We start from the raw sequence: 18,127 nt of genomic DNA on the forward strand, positions 1-18,127 counted from the left end.
ATACATTTTGAACGAATAAGTTGTTTGAAACGACCTCTCTGAGATTTTACAGGTACTATCAATATTTAAAGTTCCATTTTTTCCTCTTATTTAAGTAACAACTCATAAGAATAGTTAGGAACAATGAGAACCATTGATAATATGCTTTGATTATCATAAATTAATAAAGTTAATGCAATAATCAATATATTGAAACTAATATGACTCTATAAAGGCAATGCTAAATATTTATGAGGTAAAAACTTGGTAAGTGAAGAATAAGAAAAATATAACAATGTTATCTTTGTATTTACATTTTCCAATTTATATATATGTATATATAAATAAATTATATATAGATATATAAAGGTAAAAGAATGACATTAAATATAATGTAACTTAAATGTGCAAATATAACATCAATGCACATTTTCAGAATTGGAAAGGTACAATTCAAATTGTATCATAATATTAAATAGTATTCACAAATGTGAAAAGAATTAGTTATTTTATGATATAAACAATATTTGCAAAAAAATATATAAACAAAGTGTACAACCTATAATTATGAATAAATAAATACCTAGTGCTAAAGGTTTTATGTTTATATTTTAATTTTTTTTTTTTTTTTTTTACAAGCTTTAAATATATCCTAAAATATCAATGACAAAATTTAAAGGAGCTTATATAACAATCATAATACTAGCTATGCAGTGATAAAATCAATAATAATTTATAACAATAACAATTATTTCAGGTATGTCCACTTGGAAAAGAGTACAGAATAATAATAGGATCTCACAAAAGCTAAAACGAATCACTTTCATCTCATTCATTTAAAACCAGTCACTTCAAAATAAATACATAAGCATTTAAATGCACACAGAAATTTAAATTCGAATTGTGAAACATTTTAGTTTCATATGATTCACTTATTAAAATATTATTGTGAAATGGGAATTTTCTAAAATACAAGGAGAAAAAAAAGTCCAGTATTTAACACTTTTTAGAACAATTAGCAACATGAGTAACATATTTTCCTTTTTAATTTAGACACAAACATTTAGTAACATAATTCTAATGATTGATATCCAAACAAAGAGAAAGATCATATTCCTCCCTGAGCCCTTGGAAAAATATGAGCCTCTTAAATTGGTTAGTTAGCAGGTGTATGTTTACCTCCACAGAGACCACAGGAAACACAGCACCAGTGACAAGCCCTTAGGGGTGGATAGCACCAAAGGCAGGGTACAATTAGGGAAAGGAGTGCTAAACCTATCCACCTCTTACTACAACTTTCATCTACGGGACCACACTCACAAGGGTGTTGACCAAAGTCACCCTCGGGGTCAGACATACAATGGTAAAGCATGCATTGAGCACAAGAAATACATGCTACAGTATTTATACTAGATTTAACACAGTCCGGGGCATATTCACAACTCCCTCTCACATTATTATCAGCGCAAAAGGGTTCTTGGCAATGCCTACAAGTTTCTTTTCTCCTACCACCTGAACCACCACTTTTGCTTGATAGGCCTTGAGCACTAGGACTTCTTTTCTTTAAACTTCCTCCAGAATCCCTTCTCTGCCCTATATTTCCTTTACCTTCTTCCATTAATGGATATAAATATTCATGAACAGTGGTTAATTGAATATAAGAGTATCCTCCTACTGGTGGCTCTTCGCTCCCGGGTGGCTGTGGAAGAGGTTTTGTTTGTGATGGTGGTGTAGGTAGTGCTTTAGGTTTAACAAAAGGTGGTGTAGATTTTCCAGTAGGCAACTGTGCAGGAGCTTTACCAATAGATAAAGGTTGAGGAGGAGGTGTTTTTCTAATAGGGGGTGTTTTACCAGTAGAAGAATCAGATGAAGAACGTGAATCACCTCTTTCAACTGGCAAGTTTAATGTCTGCAAAAGAAATAAATATATAAAACATTAATATAGTTATTGATACTATTTATAATATTTTATCTAATACATAATTATAATACATTCACAATAACAAGTAGCAAAATAAGTAAAGAAAAAGATGGAACCCATAAATTAGATAGACTCTCGAAAGTGAATCTTCTATTTCAAAAATCCACTTAAATCGATTTTTATCAATATTGAGCTAAGGATCACTTTCTAAGGTAAATCTGCCTCCAAAGCTGGTGGTGACAATTTTCTTCAAAACCCTTGCAAAATGACTGAATAACTATGTTGAAGAATGTCTTTTCTTCCAAAACATCTTTAAAACATTTCTTCTACTATACAGGGTTTTTAATTTTTGGTCTAAAAAACCTGATATAAGTTTTGATGTTACTTTATTCCCATAACCATCTAGTACCTATATATTTTTGAACTTATTATCTGTGATTCAAATAAATCCTATAACTTCCTTAGCAATCTTTAAATATGTCTGGGGTTCTATCTGACATAAACAAATTTAAGTTGGTTAAACAAGGGGAAGGATTATTTTTTACCCATGTTTTTATTAAAACTGAGTATAACATTGGCGTTTTGGTTTTATAGTGAACATTGATCGGTTTTATTTGATTTGATGTGTAAATATTTTAGAAGGTTTGTTTTAATTATTTTAGCACAATCTGGAATGAAAGAGAGCTAAGAAGATTAAAAAAGCGGCCAGAGACTTCTTTTATAGATAAAACATTGATAAACATAAAAGGTGAAAAGTTTTGTGATTATTCAAATCTGTATTTCACTAGTAATTTTCTATCATATTTATACAAAAACATTATTATATTTCTATCCATAGATATGAAGCTCATTAGTTATTTCATATTAAAATACGTAAAATGTTGAGACATCACAAAACACATCGTCTAGTCTTTCGTAAAAAAAACAAAAAACAACAGATAATCAAATTTTCGTGCTTGAATTTAATTTAATTGAATTTTATAGTTATTATAAAATTTAAAAAAAAATTCATATAATCGGTATGAGATATGTAAAGTTTGAAAATAATTAATATTTGCTACTAGTCGTCTGATTTTTTTTTTAATGAAAAGTACTTTAAATTAAAAGTCAGAGAACATAAACGAGGTGATAGTAGATCTCAGACCAACAAAAGTTTGTCTTGCTCAGATTTTTTCAACGGCACTCTTCTTGAGCTAAAAATTATTTGCGGTACCCTCCTTGTAATAATAAAGATATTCCACTTCCTTTAAAACATCGACTTTTAACTCGCTTTAATGAACTTTAATTACAAGTTAAATTTAATTTTAATGAATACCAGTTTTTTTTTCTCCTGACTTGACAATAAGTGTGGTGTTGAATTATGTTTTTTAAGATGGTATACAATATTTTGAGTTGACAGTAAGCCTCGAAGGCAACAAAAACGTTCACATGGACAACAGTCCGATTACAAGTCTTTTTAACAAAGACAAATTCTAATTTTTTATGAAGATAAGTTTGTCTAGTTTACTACTTTGTATAGGGTGTTTTTTTAAGCCCGATAGAACTTGAAATTGTAAAAAATAACACAAAAAATTAAATTGTAATCAAAATTGTTTTTCTTGAAAACACATTTAGAACCTTAGATGAACAGACTAACGGTAGGTAAGTAAAATCAAATAAAGGAAATACATTACTATTCAGAATCATATGTGCACAACACAAATGTATTAATATTAGGTAAATGAAAAGAAAATGGGTTGAAGACATAAGAGAAAAAATTCCTCGCATCTTCAGTTAATTGTTCAACAAGAAACACGCCGGAAGTCGTGGGAACCAGAATTAAAAGTCAAAATAAACAGCTCGCTTGTTCAAGGCAAGGTTAAGGATTAAAACAGTGAAAATAATTAAAAATAGTTTTTGTTTAAATACGCTGTTAATATTAACAAACAACAACTCTATTCCTAATAGCTAAGTATTTAAAAAAACTAATACACTAATGTTGTAAAACTAATACACCCGCTGATGAAGCTTGAATTTTAAAAGTTAAAACAGGATATAGGAACCTGAATACTAAGTAAAAAGTTTTCAAAATGTTAAAACATGTTATTGAACATACATACTTATTTACTGTCATGTACACGCCACACATCAACTATAATAACATCAATAAAGGAATAAAAAAAAAATTCTCAAATCGAAGATTTAATAAAATAATTTAAACTATTCATCAGAGATCTAATAAAATCCATTTTAAAACGGCGAAAATATCTAAAGTTTATTTGACAAACATTTCATTTCAAAATTCATAAGGAACTAAAACGTCTATCTTTATGTATCTGTTTCTCCGAAAAAAATGAGATTATCGAATAAAAGCAAAATTAACGAAAAAAAAAATAGATCGGATTCCGGAGTTGTCCAATTTAATACAGCTTTTTTTATCACCAACAAAGTTAGTAAACTTTTTCAATAGAGAGGTCAAAGTTATTTTGTTCTTAAAATTTAAGATTTCCTCCAATGAAAGATTTTAATCCTTAATAATCAATGGTAAGCGATCAACTTTGTTTCAGTCTTACTCGAAACCGAATTCAATACACTATATAGTTATTAAAACATTTGTATGTTAATAGTATCAACGATTTCGAATTATTAAAAAAATAAATACGTCCACGCCATCTCTGGTGGTAATAAAAATAAATGAAAACTAATGTATTGTAATAGAATACGATAACTCTATTTCGGGTTAAATCACAACTTTTATCAACAAGCGAAAAAGACAAAATAAACTAAAACGAAATACTGTTCCATCTATCTGCTCCACCCAATTCGATTGTTAGCCGCCAAATAAAACAAGTATAAAAATAAAATTTAAAAAAACGCCCTGTAAATCAGAAGCTGTGTATACATGCATCACTCACAATTTATAACATCAAAAATAGGAAAGATCATCCGACGATCAAGGCGAAAAAGTTGTCATACTAAATGATACTGAATATATTTGCATTAGATGATTCAAAGACTGACGTCACATCACACGGACGTCAGAAGAATACAAATTAAATTAATCGGCAGTCCTAATTTTCAAGGCAATATTAACAAATGAACTTGATGAAAAATATTAAGGCCATTTTAGAAAATAAGTAACAACCAAATAATAATAATTAATGTAATAAATCAGCAACAATAATAATTAACATGTATCATTAGAGATGAATTAATCTTTTCATGTCCAAAAACTTCAGCCCGATTTCAAGACTATCGTTAAAAAGAAAAGAAAATTAGGAATTAAATTTCAACGGAAGAAAAATATATATTTTTTAAAACAAAGTTTACCGATTAAGAAAGCAAATTAGAACGTAATTTAAAGCTTCATGTTGCCATATGATATAAGAAGTCCATGTATCAACTTTTTTTTTCGTAATGCTATCAAGCATTTTAAAGAAGGCAGATTGATTACAAATTTAATGCTTAATAACAAACAATTTGTTGAGATGATCATAATAATAGTATAATTAATAAATAAAATAATAACAAGAAATTTATTTCGGCATTGATAACCAGTTGATCATAATTTATCGAAAGACTTTTTGTCACGAAAGCTCCTTTTTCCCGGTTCGTGTAGAAAAGGCATTATCAATTCAGTACTATAATAGGTATCGAATAAATGACTCCATTTATACTTCATCCATCATGAAAGGGTTTTCTCTGTTTTACATCAAGGTCGACATTTTTTTATTTTCTTTAATAAAAGAACAATATAATTGACTTAGACAACCGAGCAATCACCTTAAAAACCAATTTTAATGAGAAAGTAAAAATAACAATAAAATACCTCATCTGAGTCATTGAAATCGTAATAAAAACAATTCGATTCCATTGAACATCTAATACACATAAACATAACAAAAAATAAATTCAAAAGGTCCAAAAACTAAATTCCATTGCCAATATTTTTTCTCGGACACTTAATGGCTGCCATCCATCTGGTATTTCTCGGTCCTGTTTTTTAACTAGTCCCGGGTCCTGTTGACGCCCATTACAATCCGCAATTTATTATATATTTAGGTGATTCGATAAGTTTTAGCCTGAAACATTACCTTACACCACCATTCACGCTACTAGATGAGTTAGAGAGCTTTTTCGATTGAGGTAGAAAATGGTTAAATACCGCTTTAGGCAGGAACTGCTTCCCATACTGCTACCAACCCTCACAAGAAAGATTATTCTATACTGTATGTAATTTTTATAGTTTTAATAGCTAAAAGATCTGTTCATAACTTTATAATTTTGTTTTAATACAGTCCCAAGGTAGTCAAAGTTTATGCTCTACAGGTAATAATAACTGGAAGTGTCAGGACTGTCTGCAGCACCACCAATTGGAAACCTGCCTGGGCGAGTATACTTCAATTTTTTGATGAACCCACAGAAGAAACCTCAGCCTACCCACTGTAGCTGGAAGAGGTTGGTAGCATGTTTCCTGCCCTAAGTTGAAGAAAATAATGCCATTGACGTTACATTAAGTACAAAAAAAAATTCAATAACTCAATTTTCCTTCAGGAGCTAATCCTGTAGTAATTTTTTTTCATAGGAGTGAAGGGAGAGAGAGGAGAGTTAACTACCAGAGTGACCACAGACTTTGGGAAGCTGGTGGAGCAAACCTGGATAAAAAAAAAAAAATCTTGTAATATGACTCAAGTCTATAGTCACACCAGATAACCTATTCCTTCAGGAGCAAATCCAGAATAGAAGTTTTTTTTTTTAGTGGGGAGAGGGAGGCATTAACTATCAGAGTGACTACAGAATTTGGGATACTGATTGAGCAAGCCGGAATCATACAACCAATTTTTGAAATAATTGTAACAAATTAGCTATCCCTATGAAATCAATAATCATGGCCATGATGTAATAATTCTATCTTATGTCTAAATGTTAATTAATTAATTTCAAATTGAATTCCTCTCCCCCCTATCAAATAAATGATCTCAGTTACGTATATTGGTACTTCTAAACTTTTTTAAACTCAGCCCTATTTTTTTCTCTGTGGCGATTTAGAGAGGGGAAAATTCCTCCCTTTTTCTGTGGACGTGCCACTAATATCTTTCACTAATCCAGTCTACACAAAATCAGATCCCACATTTTAAGAAAAGTTACACAGGAGACTAAGGTATTCACCAAATAAAGGTGAATATAATAAATTTTAATGAAAAGTACTCCAGCCACAAACACAGTGGTAAATTATTCTTTTAAGCTTCCTTCTGTTTTCATCCTCATTCAGCATTTCCTCCAAAGTGGAATCTTTGTTAAAACATTTTCAGAGCTTAAATCTTTTAAACTTTAATTTTTTGAATTCCTATTGAATCAATCTTAAAACGACTGGAATCTTGCACGAATTAACATTAATATTCCATTTATAACTCTAAATCATCACCTGACTGACACAAATATTTTTCCAATAAAGAAATAAAAGATAAAAATCACTACCTAAGAAATTCAACCCAAGGAGGTACCTGCAATCATAAAGAATAATTCTTTGAATTAATAACTCCCAGTTATTACAAGAAAGATACCTTAGTGCTGAATAAATAGTCAAAAAATATTTTTTTTTTTTTTAGATTTACTCATATTATTTACATTAACTGGTAATGAGTTTTAATTAATAACTGTCATAAAGAGAAAATAACATGACAGGTTTTTTACTACACTCAAAATTGAAATTACCTTATTAAACGATAAACTTTTATTACATAACTAATTAAAGGACATAAAGAAGATAATTTGGAGAGAAAATATTTAACATACTGGAAGATTATTGATTGACCGTGTGTAAAGATGAAAGGAATATGGTCCGGGTGCGGTCAAAAAAACTCAAATAGTATAATTCTACTATTTAATTTTTTTTGACCGCACCCATGGACCATATTCCTTTCATCAAAATATTTAACAGTTTGAACAATTGTTATTAAATGAGTGGCATTCTTATTTCTTTCATTTTAAATTATTTTAATTCATATATTGAAAATTTTGGGTGTTATGTAAGCTTTTTGATTAGAGCTTTTAATCATTGCCTTAAAAAAATATCTATGTGTTAATGATTTACCTGTGAGAAGAGTATTCTTTACATTTTATAGTCATATTGGCAGGTAAAAGAAACACAAAATATTCTTTTGTTATCTTACATCAAGAACACATCATCTTATAATAGTTAACTTCGACAAGTAAAAGTCTCAAACAATAAGCCTCATTCATCATAATTATTATTATTTTTTTGTGTAACATTTAACATGATATAAAATGATCATTACCCATTTAAATTTTTAAAACCATCTATTGGTTAAGACTAACCTAAAAGAATTAAATCCCAATGTGATTGGGAACAAAATTAAATAATTTGAAGAATTTTAAACCCATTAGAACTTCACAAAAGTTCAGAAACACATTAAAAAATATAGAAAAACTATTATGTATAAAAATAAGAACTATGTTCATCACCTCTTTCTTTTCTTTTCTGATTTTTAAATTATATTTTTTCTAATTTTTTATAAGTATTTTTTAATTTATGACTAAGAAAAAAAGTATATGCCCACAACTGAAATTTATAGATATTTGAATTAACAGTCAGATTTTGGGTCTTGAGGCTGGAGCATTTGGCAACATTGGTCAGGTTTGTATTTTAATGTTTTATTTTAGAAACTGATAACTTACAAATGAAACTTGTCCGAAAATTTTTAAGGAGTAAGGTTAAAATTTGTTTTATTACTAAGACCTAGTTTTACTTACAGGTTGTCTTGTAATCAAGCGATGAACTCTTGAACAATGGAATCCGGAGAAAGAATAAATAAATAACATTCATAAAATACTTCGGGATTTAGGACTGTAAAAAAAAAAAAAAAAAAATGGAGTAGTGAAAATTTAACTAAGAAATTGGAGTCTATTGACAAAGGTAACACTATCTTGGGATTGAATTTTTCTAGTAACTAAGAATTCAATAAACAGATGATAATTCAGTTGAAGAACTGTAATCACAAGCAAAAAATAAACCGTAATAATGAAAAACATAAGAATTAACAAGAAAAACCTCAAGCCTGATTTTAAGATTGAAATAGTTTATTGGTATATTTTTTCTGTTCTAATATATCCATTAATGCAGTTTTCCAAAAATTTTGACATATGTGTAGCACTTATATAATCTACAGGTAACCAACCTATTCTAACCATCGTGAGGATTAAGTTTTTATTTCATGCAATCGCCACAAAAAAAGTCGACCCTCCAGATCACACTCGAACCGGCACAGCTGCAGTAATGAGGCAGCCAAAATTGACACCTTAACTCCCTTGACTACAAATCGCCCATGGGTGCTTCATACTTATGCAGCTGCTCAAGCATAAGTGATCACCAGATATCAAAGGCAGAAGATATGTCAAATAGCAGCAACATGAAATATCATTCCTTCTTCTATCAACATCTGGCCATACTCTCAGCAGAACATCATTAGTTTCTACTTTAATAGGCAAACGTAAAGCATAAATATAATTTTAACCAACCTAATTTTCAAATATTTTATAAGAGAAAATCTCCTTTTGCACCAAGTTAGAAATGAGAGTGGTCCGCACATGGTTCAAAAACTTAATTAATGTGTAATAGGAAACACTAATCAATTTATACCACTTCAACCAAAGCCTTCTTCACTTCTGCCTCTTGGAATACCCTTCCTTTGCTGCATGCAGCTTTAAAGCATCTTTATTAATTCTTTTTGTTTTTATAACCCCATTCCCAGTTATTTCTGACATACAACAGGGTTAACAGGTAGGTAACCAACCTATTCTAACCAGAGTGGGGAGTGGTTACCCAGATCTAAAAGCAGCATATCAAAACTGGCTTTATCATAACATTCTACACCCTTAATTAAGAGTTCTAGATATTTTGTGGAATTTCAGTATTCTTCAAAGGAATATAACGATTTATAAAAAAATTAAATAATGATTTATTTCTGTCATAAACTTTTTATGTTGATAGACTAGTAAGGATAATTTATGACACATTTTGTCAACACATCGGATCACATATGCCCTATTCAATTGAAGTCAACAGTATACGATTTATGATTGAAGTTTATTTCAGCAGTTGCAATTGAAAAAATCAGTTCATACAAGCTGTTGAATGTTTCCATTATTGAAATTATATTTAATGATTAAAATTTGCTCCTCTTAAATCTGTGTAATTTGCCAAAAATAATAACTAATGATCTGTGAAATGAAATTTAATGAACCAACAATTAAAAATTTTAACAAATTTGTCATATCTTAACAGATGAATATTTGGCAATTATGGATCAAGCACAAAAACTAACCAGTAGAACTTTTGACCTAAATACTGAGGTAATCCTGGCAGGTCAAGAGGCTGAGAAGACATTCCCTCACTCAGCCTCAGAGGAGTAGACGGACCTATGAAGCTTTAACAGAAATCTTGAGGATGCATAAACCAGGATCATAAAAGTATGGTGAAGAGCTGTATACTGCCAGAGATGTATTCCGCTAAAGCTGAACAAGGCAGATCCAGACTGAGGTATCAATAAAAATCTCCCAATTCAAAGTGGAACAGCTTTGGCTTGGAAAGAATGGTTGTGGGTGAACAGTCCAATTACTCAGAAGATACTACTGGCTGAAAAGAAATAGGTGTAATGAGGAAGAGACTATAACTGACAGCCGTGAGAGTCTACTTGAGGAATGACCTAAGAGAATCCGATCCAAATAGGAGACCAATCCCAGTAGTATAACTGAAAGGAAAGATAAGAGAACATAGGTTACCACAGTGCCATCTGGGGGACAATTGGTTGCTGGAGGAGCATGTCCTACCAGAGAGCTAGGGGGCATCAGAATTGGCTCTGTTTCCTTCCATGCCTACTCTGATGGCAATTTTGGAAAAGAGAAATTTAACTTCATCCGAATTGAGATCACTAACCTAAACCTCAACAATGATCATTTAGATGAAAATAATAATATCAAGTTTTCTAATGGGCCACTGTCCACTAAAATATCATCTCAAGAAGTTGAAATTAGTGGTGCCAAGAGGATAAAGTAAAGGCTGAGCATATTCTGTGTGAATGTAAAGTCCTGACCTTCTACAGACTATAGCACTTAAAAAGGACCTTATAATCTACTTAGTAAGATGCAAAAGATTACTGTTGCATCTCTAAATAAAGCGGTGTCCCACAAAGCATCGAAATGGGTCTTGGTGGATTCCTTTAATTTGATGAAAATAATCCTACCAAATGGAATGGAGACAATCAAGAAGTTTATTGATCCTCCATATTATCTCCATTAAGCCTTACTATATCAGCAAATTGTGAGTACAGAAGTTAACAAAATGTAACGTTTAATTTCATTAGACTAAAACATCAAGAGTGATAGTAACACAACTGTTCCTATTCTTTCATACCATGTCCAATGTTACACTTAATTTAATAGCTCTACATCATATTCATGGCTTGAAACTCAACCTTCAAATATGACCTGACATTTAGTAACACTTCTATTACCACAGTTGGACAGAACGGTCAAATAAGAGCCGGCAGGAATGTCTTTGTAGCTTATCTGACTAAAACAGACACCTGCTTAATACCAATGCACCATAGTATCACTCGATACTATTGTTCTCATGTTGTTGGTTAAAGTTAGTAAATCAAGATTTTTTAAATTCTGAGATTTATCTGCTGCTCTTCTATGGGTCCACAGGTATTTAAGCATGCTGACATTCGCATAATCAATATAACCGTAGTATTAAAGCTCAACATCGATAATAATCACAAGTATTTAACCTTAGTAAAAAGATTAATCTAGATTCTATTTTGAGGGAAGGTGAGATATTAAAATATTCTTCATTTTATTTGGCCCTCAATTTTGGAAAGAGAATCACCTTGTTTAAAATCTGAACTAATTTGAAACTTTCAGAATGCTGTAGGATGTCACTGTATAAACAGACATCACTGGGGAATGATGAAAATTGGTCTGTACACTAGAGTGTCTGCTTATGAGAAAAAAGTTTTTAAAATGCAAATCAGACTAAAATCTAAAAATGTATAAAAAAAACAAAAAGGAAATTGAACTCAGAAAATGTAGCACAGTACCACAATAAAAAATATTTAATCAATGATTAATAATTATTGTTAACATGCACCTTCAATTAATTTTCTAATTAAAGGTGCATGTTAACAAATGTATTGAGCATATTGTACTGCCCTGCTTCCCAAAGAAAGTTTTTCTGCTTTGCAAATTTTGTCTTTCAGTACCACTCCTTTATTTGGCAGAGCTATAATAACTAAAGCCAAGGAAGAATATTCCTTCTTAATATTAATATGTAAATCAACTTAGTTCTTCATAGATCAAAATAATCTCTATCCATAAAAGACATTTTTTACCCTCCCAAATGTAGGATATTATTTCAAAAGTTATTCCGTATATAAGCAGATCAACTGAGTTTTGGGGATAGTACATTTGAGGCTGAGAGTGGCTAATGAATGAAGAACTTGTTATGAGATATCTAGCTTGCATAAAAAACTTCTAAACTCCCATGATATATTATGCTTCAAGCCAAGAAAGGTTCGAAAACAGTAAATAAGGGCATAGAATAAATATAGACTCATTCAAGAATAGAAAAAAGAGAAAGAAATAAAACTGAATATCTTGCACTCAAATGAAAACGTGCATATCTATTCATTCCAGTCAACAAGAAAAATAACAAAACTTAATAGAAGTATATTCTATTCTATTCATACTCATAGGATTTTACTTCTTATTAATTATAATAGTAGTATAAAATCAAATTAATTACCATAAATACATCATCATCCCCTACATCTTCTATATGTTTTTGTTGAAATAATTTTTGATATTGAGCAGCCAAACCTGCGGATTAAAATAAATTTTAAAACCAAAACATATATAAGTAAAAAAAAATATAATTATATAATAATATTAAATTATAAGTAAGAATTATACCTATCTAACATAAATTATAACAACCTGTAAAAATAGTACACTTTTCTCTGAACAGCTATTGATGTCACAAAAATTGATCATTTAAAGACTGATTTATACATAAAACAGTGGCATGCTAGAGAGAATTGGAATGAAAAGTCACTGGCAGATAATGACTGGAATTGAATTATAGCTGACGTGCTTAACTGTTTACATATGATCAGTAGCGAGGAACACACCATAGATTTAATAGATGTTCTAAGTGTTATTTATGTCAATCACATGTAAAGATTTAATTGAGTTAAAGAATTACGAGTATTTAATTATATTCATATTAATTATATTACATTCATATATATGTTTAAATCTAACATGACTGAATCACACATCTGCATAAGGAACATTCAATAACATCTCTATTACTTTCCAAATATTTAAATCAACAACAGTTAATTATTAAATTAGTAAATTAATTTAGCAATTAGTAAATCGGTATTAAAAAAACTACAACATTCTGCCTTCTTAGGTAATATTCTACCGTTTATTGTAATAGAAATAATTTATTATCAAAGATTTCATTGTGATAAGTATTTCATATTTTTAAACAAAACTAAAACATTAATGAAATTACAAACTGATTTTAACTAAGTTAATATTTACATACTAGATAAATGCTCTTAAATCCTAATTGGCAGAAAAACTCAGATATACATCAAATAGCTAGAGAAAATGTCAAAATTTCTATCTTCAGGGAAAAAATCCAAGAAAGTGGTCGATTATATTACATTTTTCTAAATTCTCAATTTAAAATACAGTAGTGAGGTGGAGAAGGGAGCTAGCTAGCGCATCAGTCAAATAAATATCTACTGAAGCGGCCAGCTACCACTGTAACTGGTAAACCCTTGAGCAATTTTTTTTTTAATATAATAGATAAGTAAAACAACCGATTTTGACTAATTTCTATCCTTCTTGAATCGAAAAGAAGTAACTAAGCTGAAAAGAAAAGGATTTACCTAATACCCAAAACAAAATTTTATGGATTCCAATAGAATATTATTTTATTAAACCAACATATTACCTATTACTGAACTTCATATATTATTATACACGAGTTAAAAATTACAACTTAATGGGCTACTCAAACTATTATGATTGACAAGACTCTATGACTGGCATACAAAAAAAAAAAAAAATACATATATATATAAAGAAACTTAATGCTAATAACAAATGATTTCTTGAATGGCTATGATTGCCAATATCAATCATTGAAAACATATTGAGACAGAATAAAGTATTGGTTGAAATAGTCACAATTCATGAATTCAAAACATATATACAAAACAAATAACCAATGCCTATTTATCTGTCAACACAAGACCAAAGAAAAATATCACAGATCACATGAGTTGTTCTAATACATCAAAATGTAATATGGAAAAAAGGATGATACTAGCTAGCTAAATCACCACTCCTTAGAAATAATTTGTATCACTGATAATAATGGTAAAAACAACAAAAATAAATGTTATTAACTTACCATCCAGTAATTCTTCTACAGCTGTCCTCACACCCTTATCAAAAGCCCTTGCATCAGCAGCTGTTTGAAAGGTCAAACCAAATTTTTTATCTCCTGTTTTCCAGTGATGAAAAGTAGGCATAACTTTATTATATTCAAAATCTTTTTTTATAACACAGCTAAGTATGATCTAAAAATATTCAAACACTCATCAAATCATTGTCAAAATGAATAATTAGCTGAAATCTTTAAATCAACCAAATATAAGCTATTTACCGCTTGGTCTGAGATTCGTTTTCCATAAATAAGGTACTCATGTTTGGTTTCTTCTGAATGTTCTGAGGTGATGACACGCTTACGGACAGACACGTTGGATAGGCCCCCTCCACCCATTGGCACCCATCCACCCGTGCTGTCATCGCGTATCATCACCTGTGCTCGGACACGCACCAGGTAGTTACCACTAAAAATATGTCACAAATATGAAATAAAATAGTTTATAATTTAAGTACAATCAATGAATTACTAAAACAATTCAATCAATAAATGGATTACCAGTTATAACTTTCAATAATATTCTTTGGTATTGAATGAAAAACATAATAATGATGATATTTCAAGAGAGTGTGCCTACATCATCAGGACAAATTTCATAAATTAGTGACAACAGAGAAAGAAATTTTATAATATTTTAAGAACAGTAATGTTATAATGTCATATATTATATAATTAAATATATAATATGACATTTAAACAAAAGTGTAGTGATGATATGTGTTAAGACAGTATGTTTAATGTAAATTATCAACAGCATGTTGTTATAACTGTTTCTTATTCATGAACATTAGGACAAATATTTCACATCGGTAACTAGCTCCTGACCAAAGACAAATTAATAAAGGACTTCAAAACTATAAAAAAAATTTCAAGATTGATTTATAAAAACATTCAAAATTTACTCTAATATTTTATAGGAATCCAACATATCCAACTTCCAACAAATACTTCGTTATATTACACTATCAACATAATAACAAATAATAGTTAAAATTCCCTAAAGCAATAAAAATATATATACAAGTAAATTGCATATTAAAATACCAGAATTTCTATCCATACCGTATTATTCTGAATGAGGAGAGGAAACAACACGGCATATCATTGTTTTTATACTCTCCAATAATCGTCTTAAGAAAAAAAGAAAGTTCTTATTTTCAATATAACTTTATTGCATATACTAAGATAATTTTATTTAAAAAGAGATTAATGCCTCACTATTCACACTGATGGGATCGGATGATCCTAGAACTATTTGTTTTATCATGAATAGCCACTTAAATAAGAGGCAACTAGAACTCAAATATTCTGATTATCAAATAATCTCAAACAAACTGAAAAATGTTTGTTTTGAAAAAGTTCCTAATCATAAATAATTATGATTGTGACAAAGAATAATAGACTCCACGAAAACCTAATGAGATGAATTATATATAAATTGGTAATAAAAGAAATATTAATAAAATTACAACTAGAAACAGCAAAAATTTTATTGAAAACTCTGATGATAGTAAAAACAGAATAAATCTAGCACTAAGGCTATTTTTAGGAATACATCTCAAATACAGAATCTATTTTGACATAGTCTGGAGAAAAGGAATGACAATTTAGAAATATTAAATTAATAAAATGATTTATTAAATATTATTAATAACAAAAGTCATTGAATTTATTAAAATAGATAGTAAAAAAATATATAAAAATCTTCAAAACTTTAAGTACAACACATCAACCAAATATACAATCTGTTTCTGATAATAAGAATACTTATACCCAAAGGAATCACTCCATAAGTAATAAACATATTTTTGGTTGGAAATTGGGACTGTTCAGAACAATATCTTGCTCTGAAATTTGAATTAAACATTCATACTACAAACCACAACTTCAACAAAAAACCTCTAACAATAAACAAAATGTCAATTTTAAAAGCCATGTAGTATACATTTGAAATAATATAAACAATTTTTAATCACAAATAATTCAGAAAAATTTCGATACTTTTCAATACTATTACTACAAAAAAAAATATATACCATTAACCTTTAAATGAGGTCCTAATTAATATACATTTGAACCACATAACACAAAAAAGGTAATAAAATGGGACTAACCTTCAATGAGTATATGTTAATTCATGGAGCACATAACCTATACAGATAAACAACAAAAGATTATTGTAAAACCTCCCAAGTACATAAACAAATCTATCAATACCTCACTCCAGAATATGAAAACATAATAAATAAAAAGTGTTTTTAGTAAACATCACAAAACAAAACACTATGAAGTCACCTGGTAACCTGAATGTATATGCTGAAAACATAACTAATATTTCCATATTTCTTTGAACAAATTCACAACAAATCAACAAAATAGTGAAATTACAAGACATAAACAAGACCGCCAAACATTATGTTTACAAAGAAGAAACTTCATAATCAGCATTCCATTCACTATCTATTGCACCAAAAATCAAAAGAATAATGGTTTTCTTTTAGAAAACTACCAAGTAGTACAGCTTCCATGGATAAAACGAATTTAAACTACACGATATTAATTAAACTAAGCCAATGTAACATTATGCCTACCCTAACTTCACTTCCAAATCTAACGTAAACGCCCATTAAAAAAGCACTGACCACTAGTTAAGTTGTTGCATTACTTACTCCTCACAAGATTCTGTCATCGTTTATAAAAGGAATAAACTTATGTCTCCCCCATTTTAACTTTTTCACTACCATTTTTGAAGCATATATAATACATCGGCTGTACTTATAGGCAGGAAGTAAGCCTGGTCATGCGCCTCCCAGCTAGCACAGCGCAGGACTGCCTTTCTTAGCCATTCAATGAAATAAAAAAAATACTCCATCGATTCATAAAACAATAAACAGGAGTCAATGCATTTTTGTATTTGATTTCTAAACGCATACATTCCATCATTCTATTGAATATTTTTGTTATAAAATTAATATAAAATGAAATAAAAATTAAATATTAAAAAAAATTTACATTATGAAATTATTATTTTCATAAAAGAAAACTTGTCTAATTTACATCAGCTCAAATATCGACTATTTTAGAAATTATAATATTTCTTATCATATTCAATAGATATATTAATTAATTAACCGCGTTATTTTAAAGCATTTTTTATTTGAAATATTCTAAATAGAATAATAGTCAAAATGCGTACTGTTTCCTGTGCATTTATTGCAGTATTACATATTATGCATTAAAAAAAAAAAAACTTAATGTTTAAATCAGTGTATACTATAAAACCCCGTCTTTTAATTAATTTTTTTCACTTGAAATCATTTAATTTATTAAAAAATGTAACGTTTTGAAAACAATTTATGAATTTGGCGAAAAATTGATTAGATTTTACAGAAAGTTATTTTGTATAACAAAACATCTGGCTAAATTATAAGGACAAAATAACTTAAAATATTATAACTAAAAATTATATTTATTCTAAAATAATAATTTACATACCACGAAAATCATATCGATTCAGTCAGATGCTAAAAAACTTGGACGCTGTACAGCAAATAATGGAAAATAATGAATAAATGATCTAACTATTCTAATTTATTAATTAAACAAACAAGTAAAATTAGAAATGTCTCAAAACATCAATTTTATAAATATATTTTAAGTAAGAATATCACTCAAAGAAATTCTTCTCTATTTTATTTAAA

The 18,127-nt window shown here is 29.2% G+C and overlaps 1 protein-coding gene across 3 annotated transcripts; it reads right to left on the bottom strand.

The window, feature by feature from the left end:
- Window positions 1-428: 428 nt before the first annotated feature.
- Spred (Sprouty-related protein with EVH-1 domain) lies at window positions 429-17,251 on the bottom strand. 3 transcript variants are annotated; one of them, XM_014419087.3, is made up of 5 exons: window positions 17,069-17,251; window positions 14,646-14,832; window positions 14,391-14,559; window positions 12,705-12,778; window positions 429-1,888 (listed from the first exon to the last, which is right to left on the bottom strand). In XM_014419087.3, exons 2-5 carry the CDS (start codon window positions 14,796-14,798, stop codon window positions 1,136-1,138), a joined length of 1,149 nt encoding a protein of 382 aa, XP_014274573.1. In that variant the 5' UTR covers window positions 14,799-14,832; window positions 17,069-17,251; the 3' UTR covers window positions 429-1,135. The 3 variants fall into 3 exon arrangements, with proteins under 3 accessions (XP_014274573.1, XP_014274572.1, XP_014274571.1); XM_014419086.3 differs by lacking the exon at window positions 17,069-17,251 and adding an exon at window positions 16,541-16,687; XM_014419085.3 differs by having other exon boundaries at window positions 431-1,888; window positions 17,096-17,251.
- Window positions 17,252-18,127: the final 876 nt, after the last annotated feature.

Source organism: Halyomorpha halys, unplaced genomic scaffold (genome assembly GCF_000696795.3).
Source record: "Halyomorpha halys isolate HHAL.00 unplaced genomic scaffold, Hhal_1.1 Scaffold217.1, whole genome shotgun sequence".
In the NCBI taxonomy this organism is placed as follows: domain Eukaryota; kingdom Metazoa; phylum Arthropoda; class Insecta; order Hemiptera; family Pentatomidae; genus Halyomorpha; species Halyomorpha halys.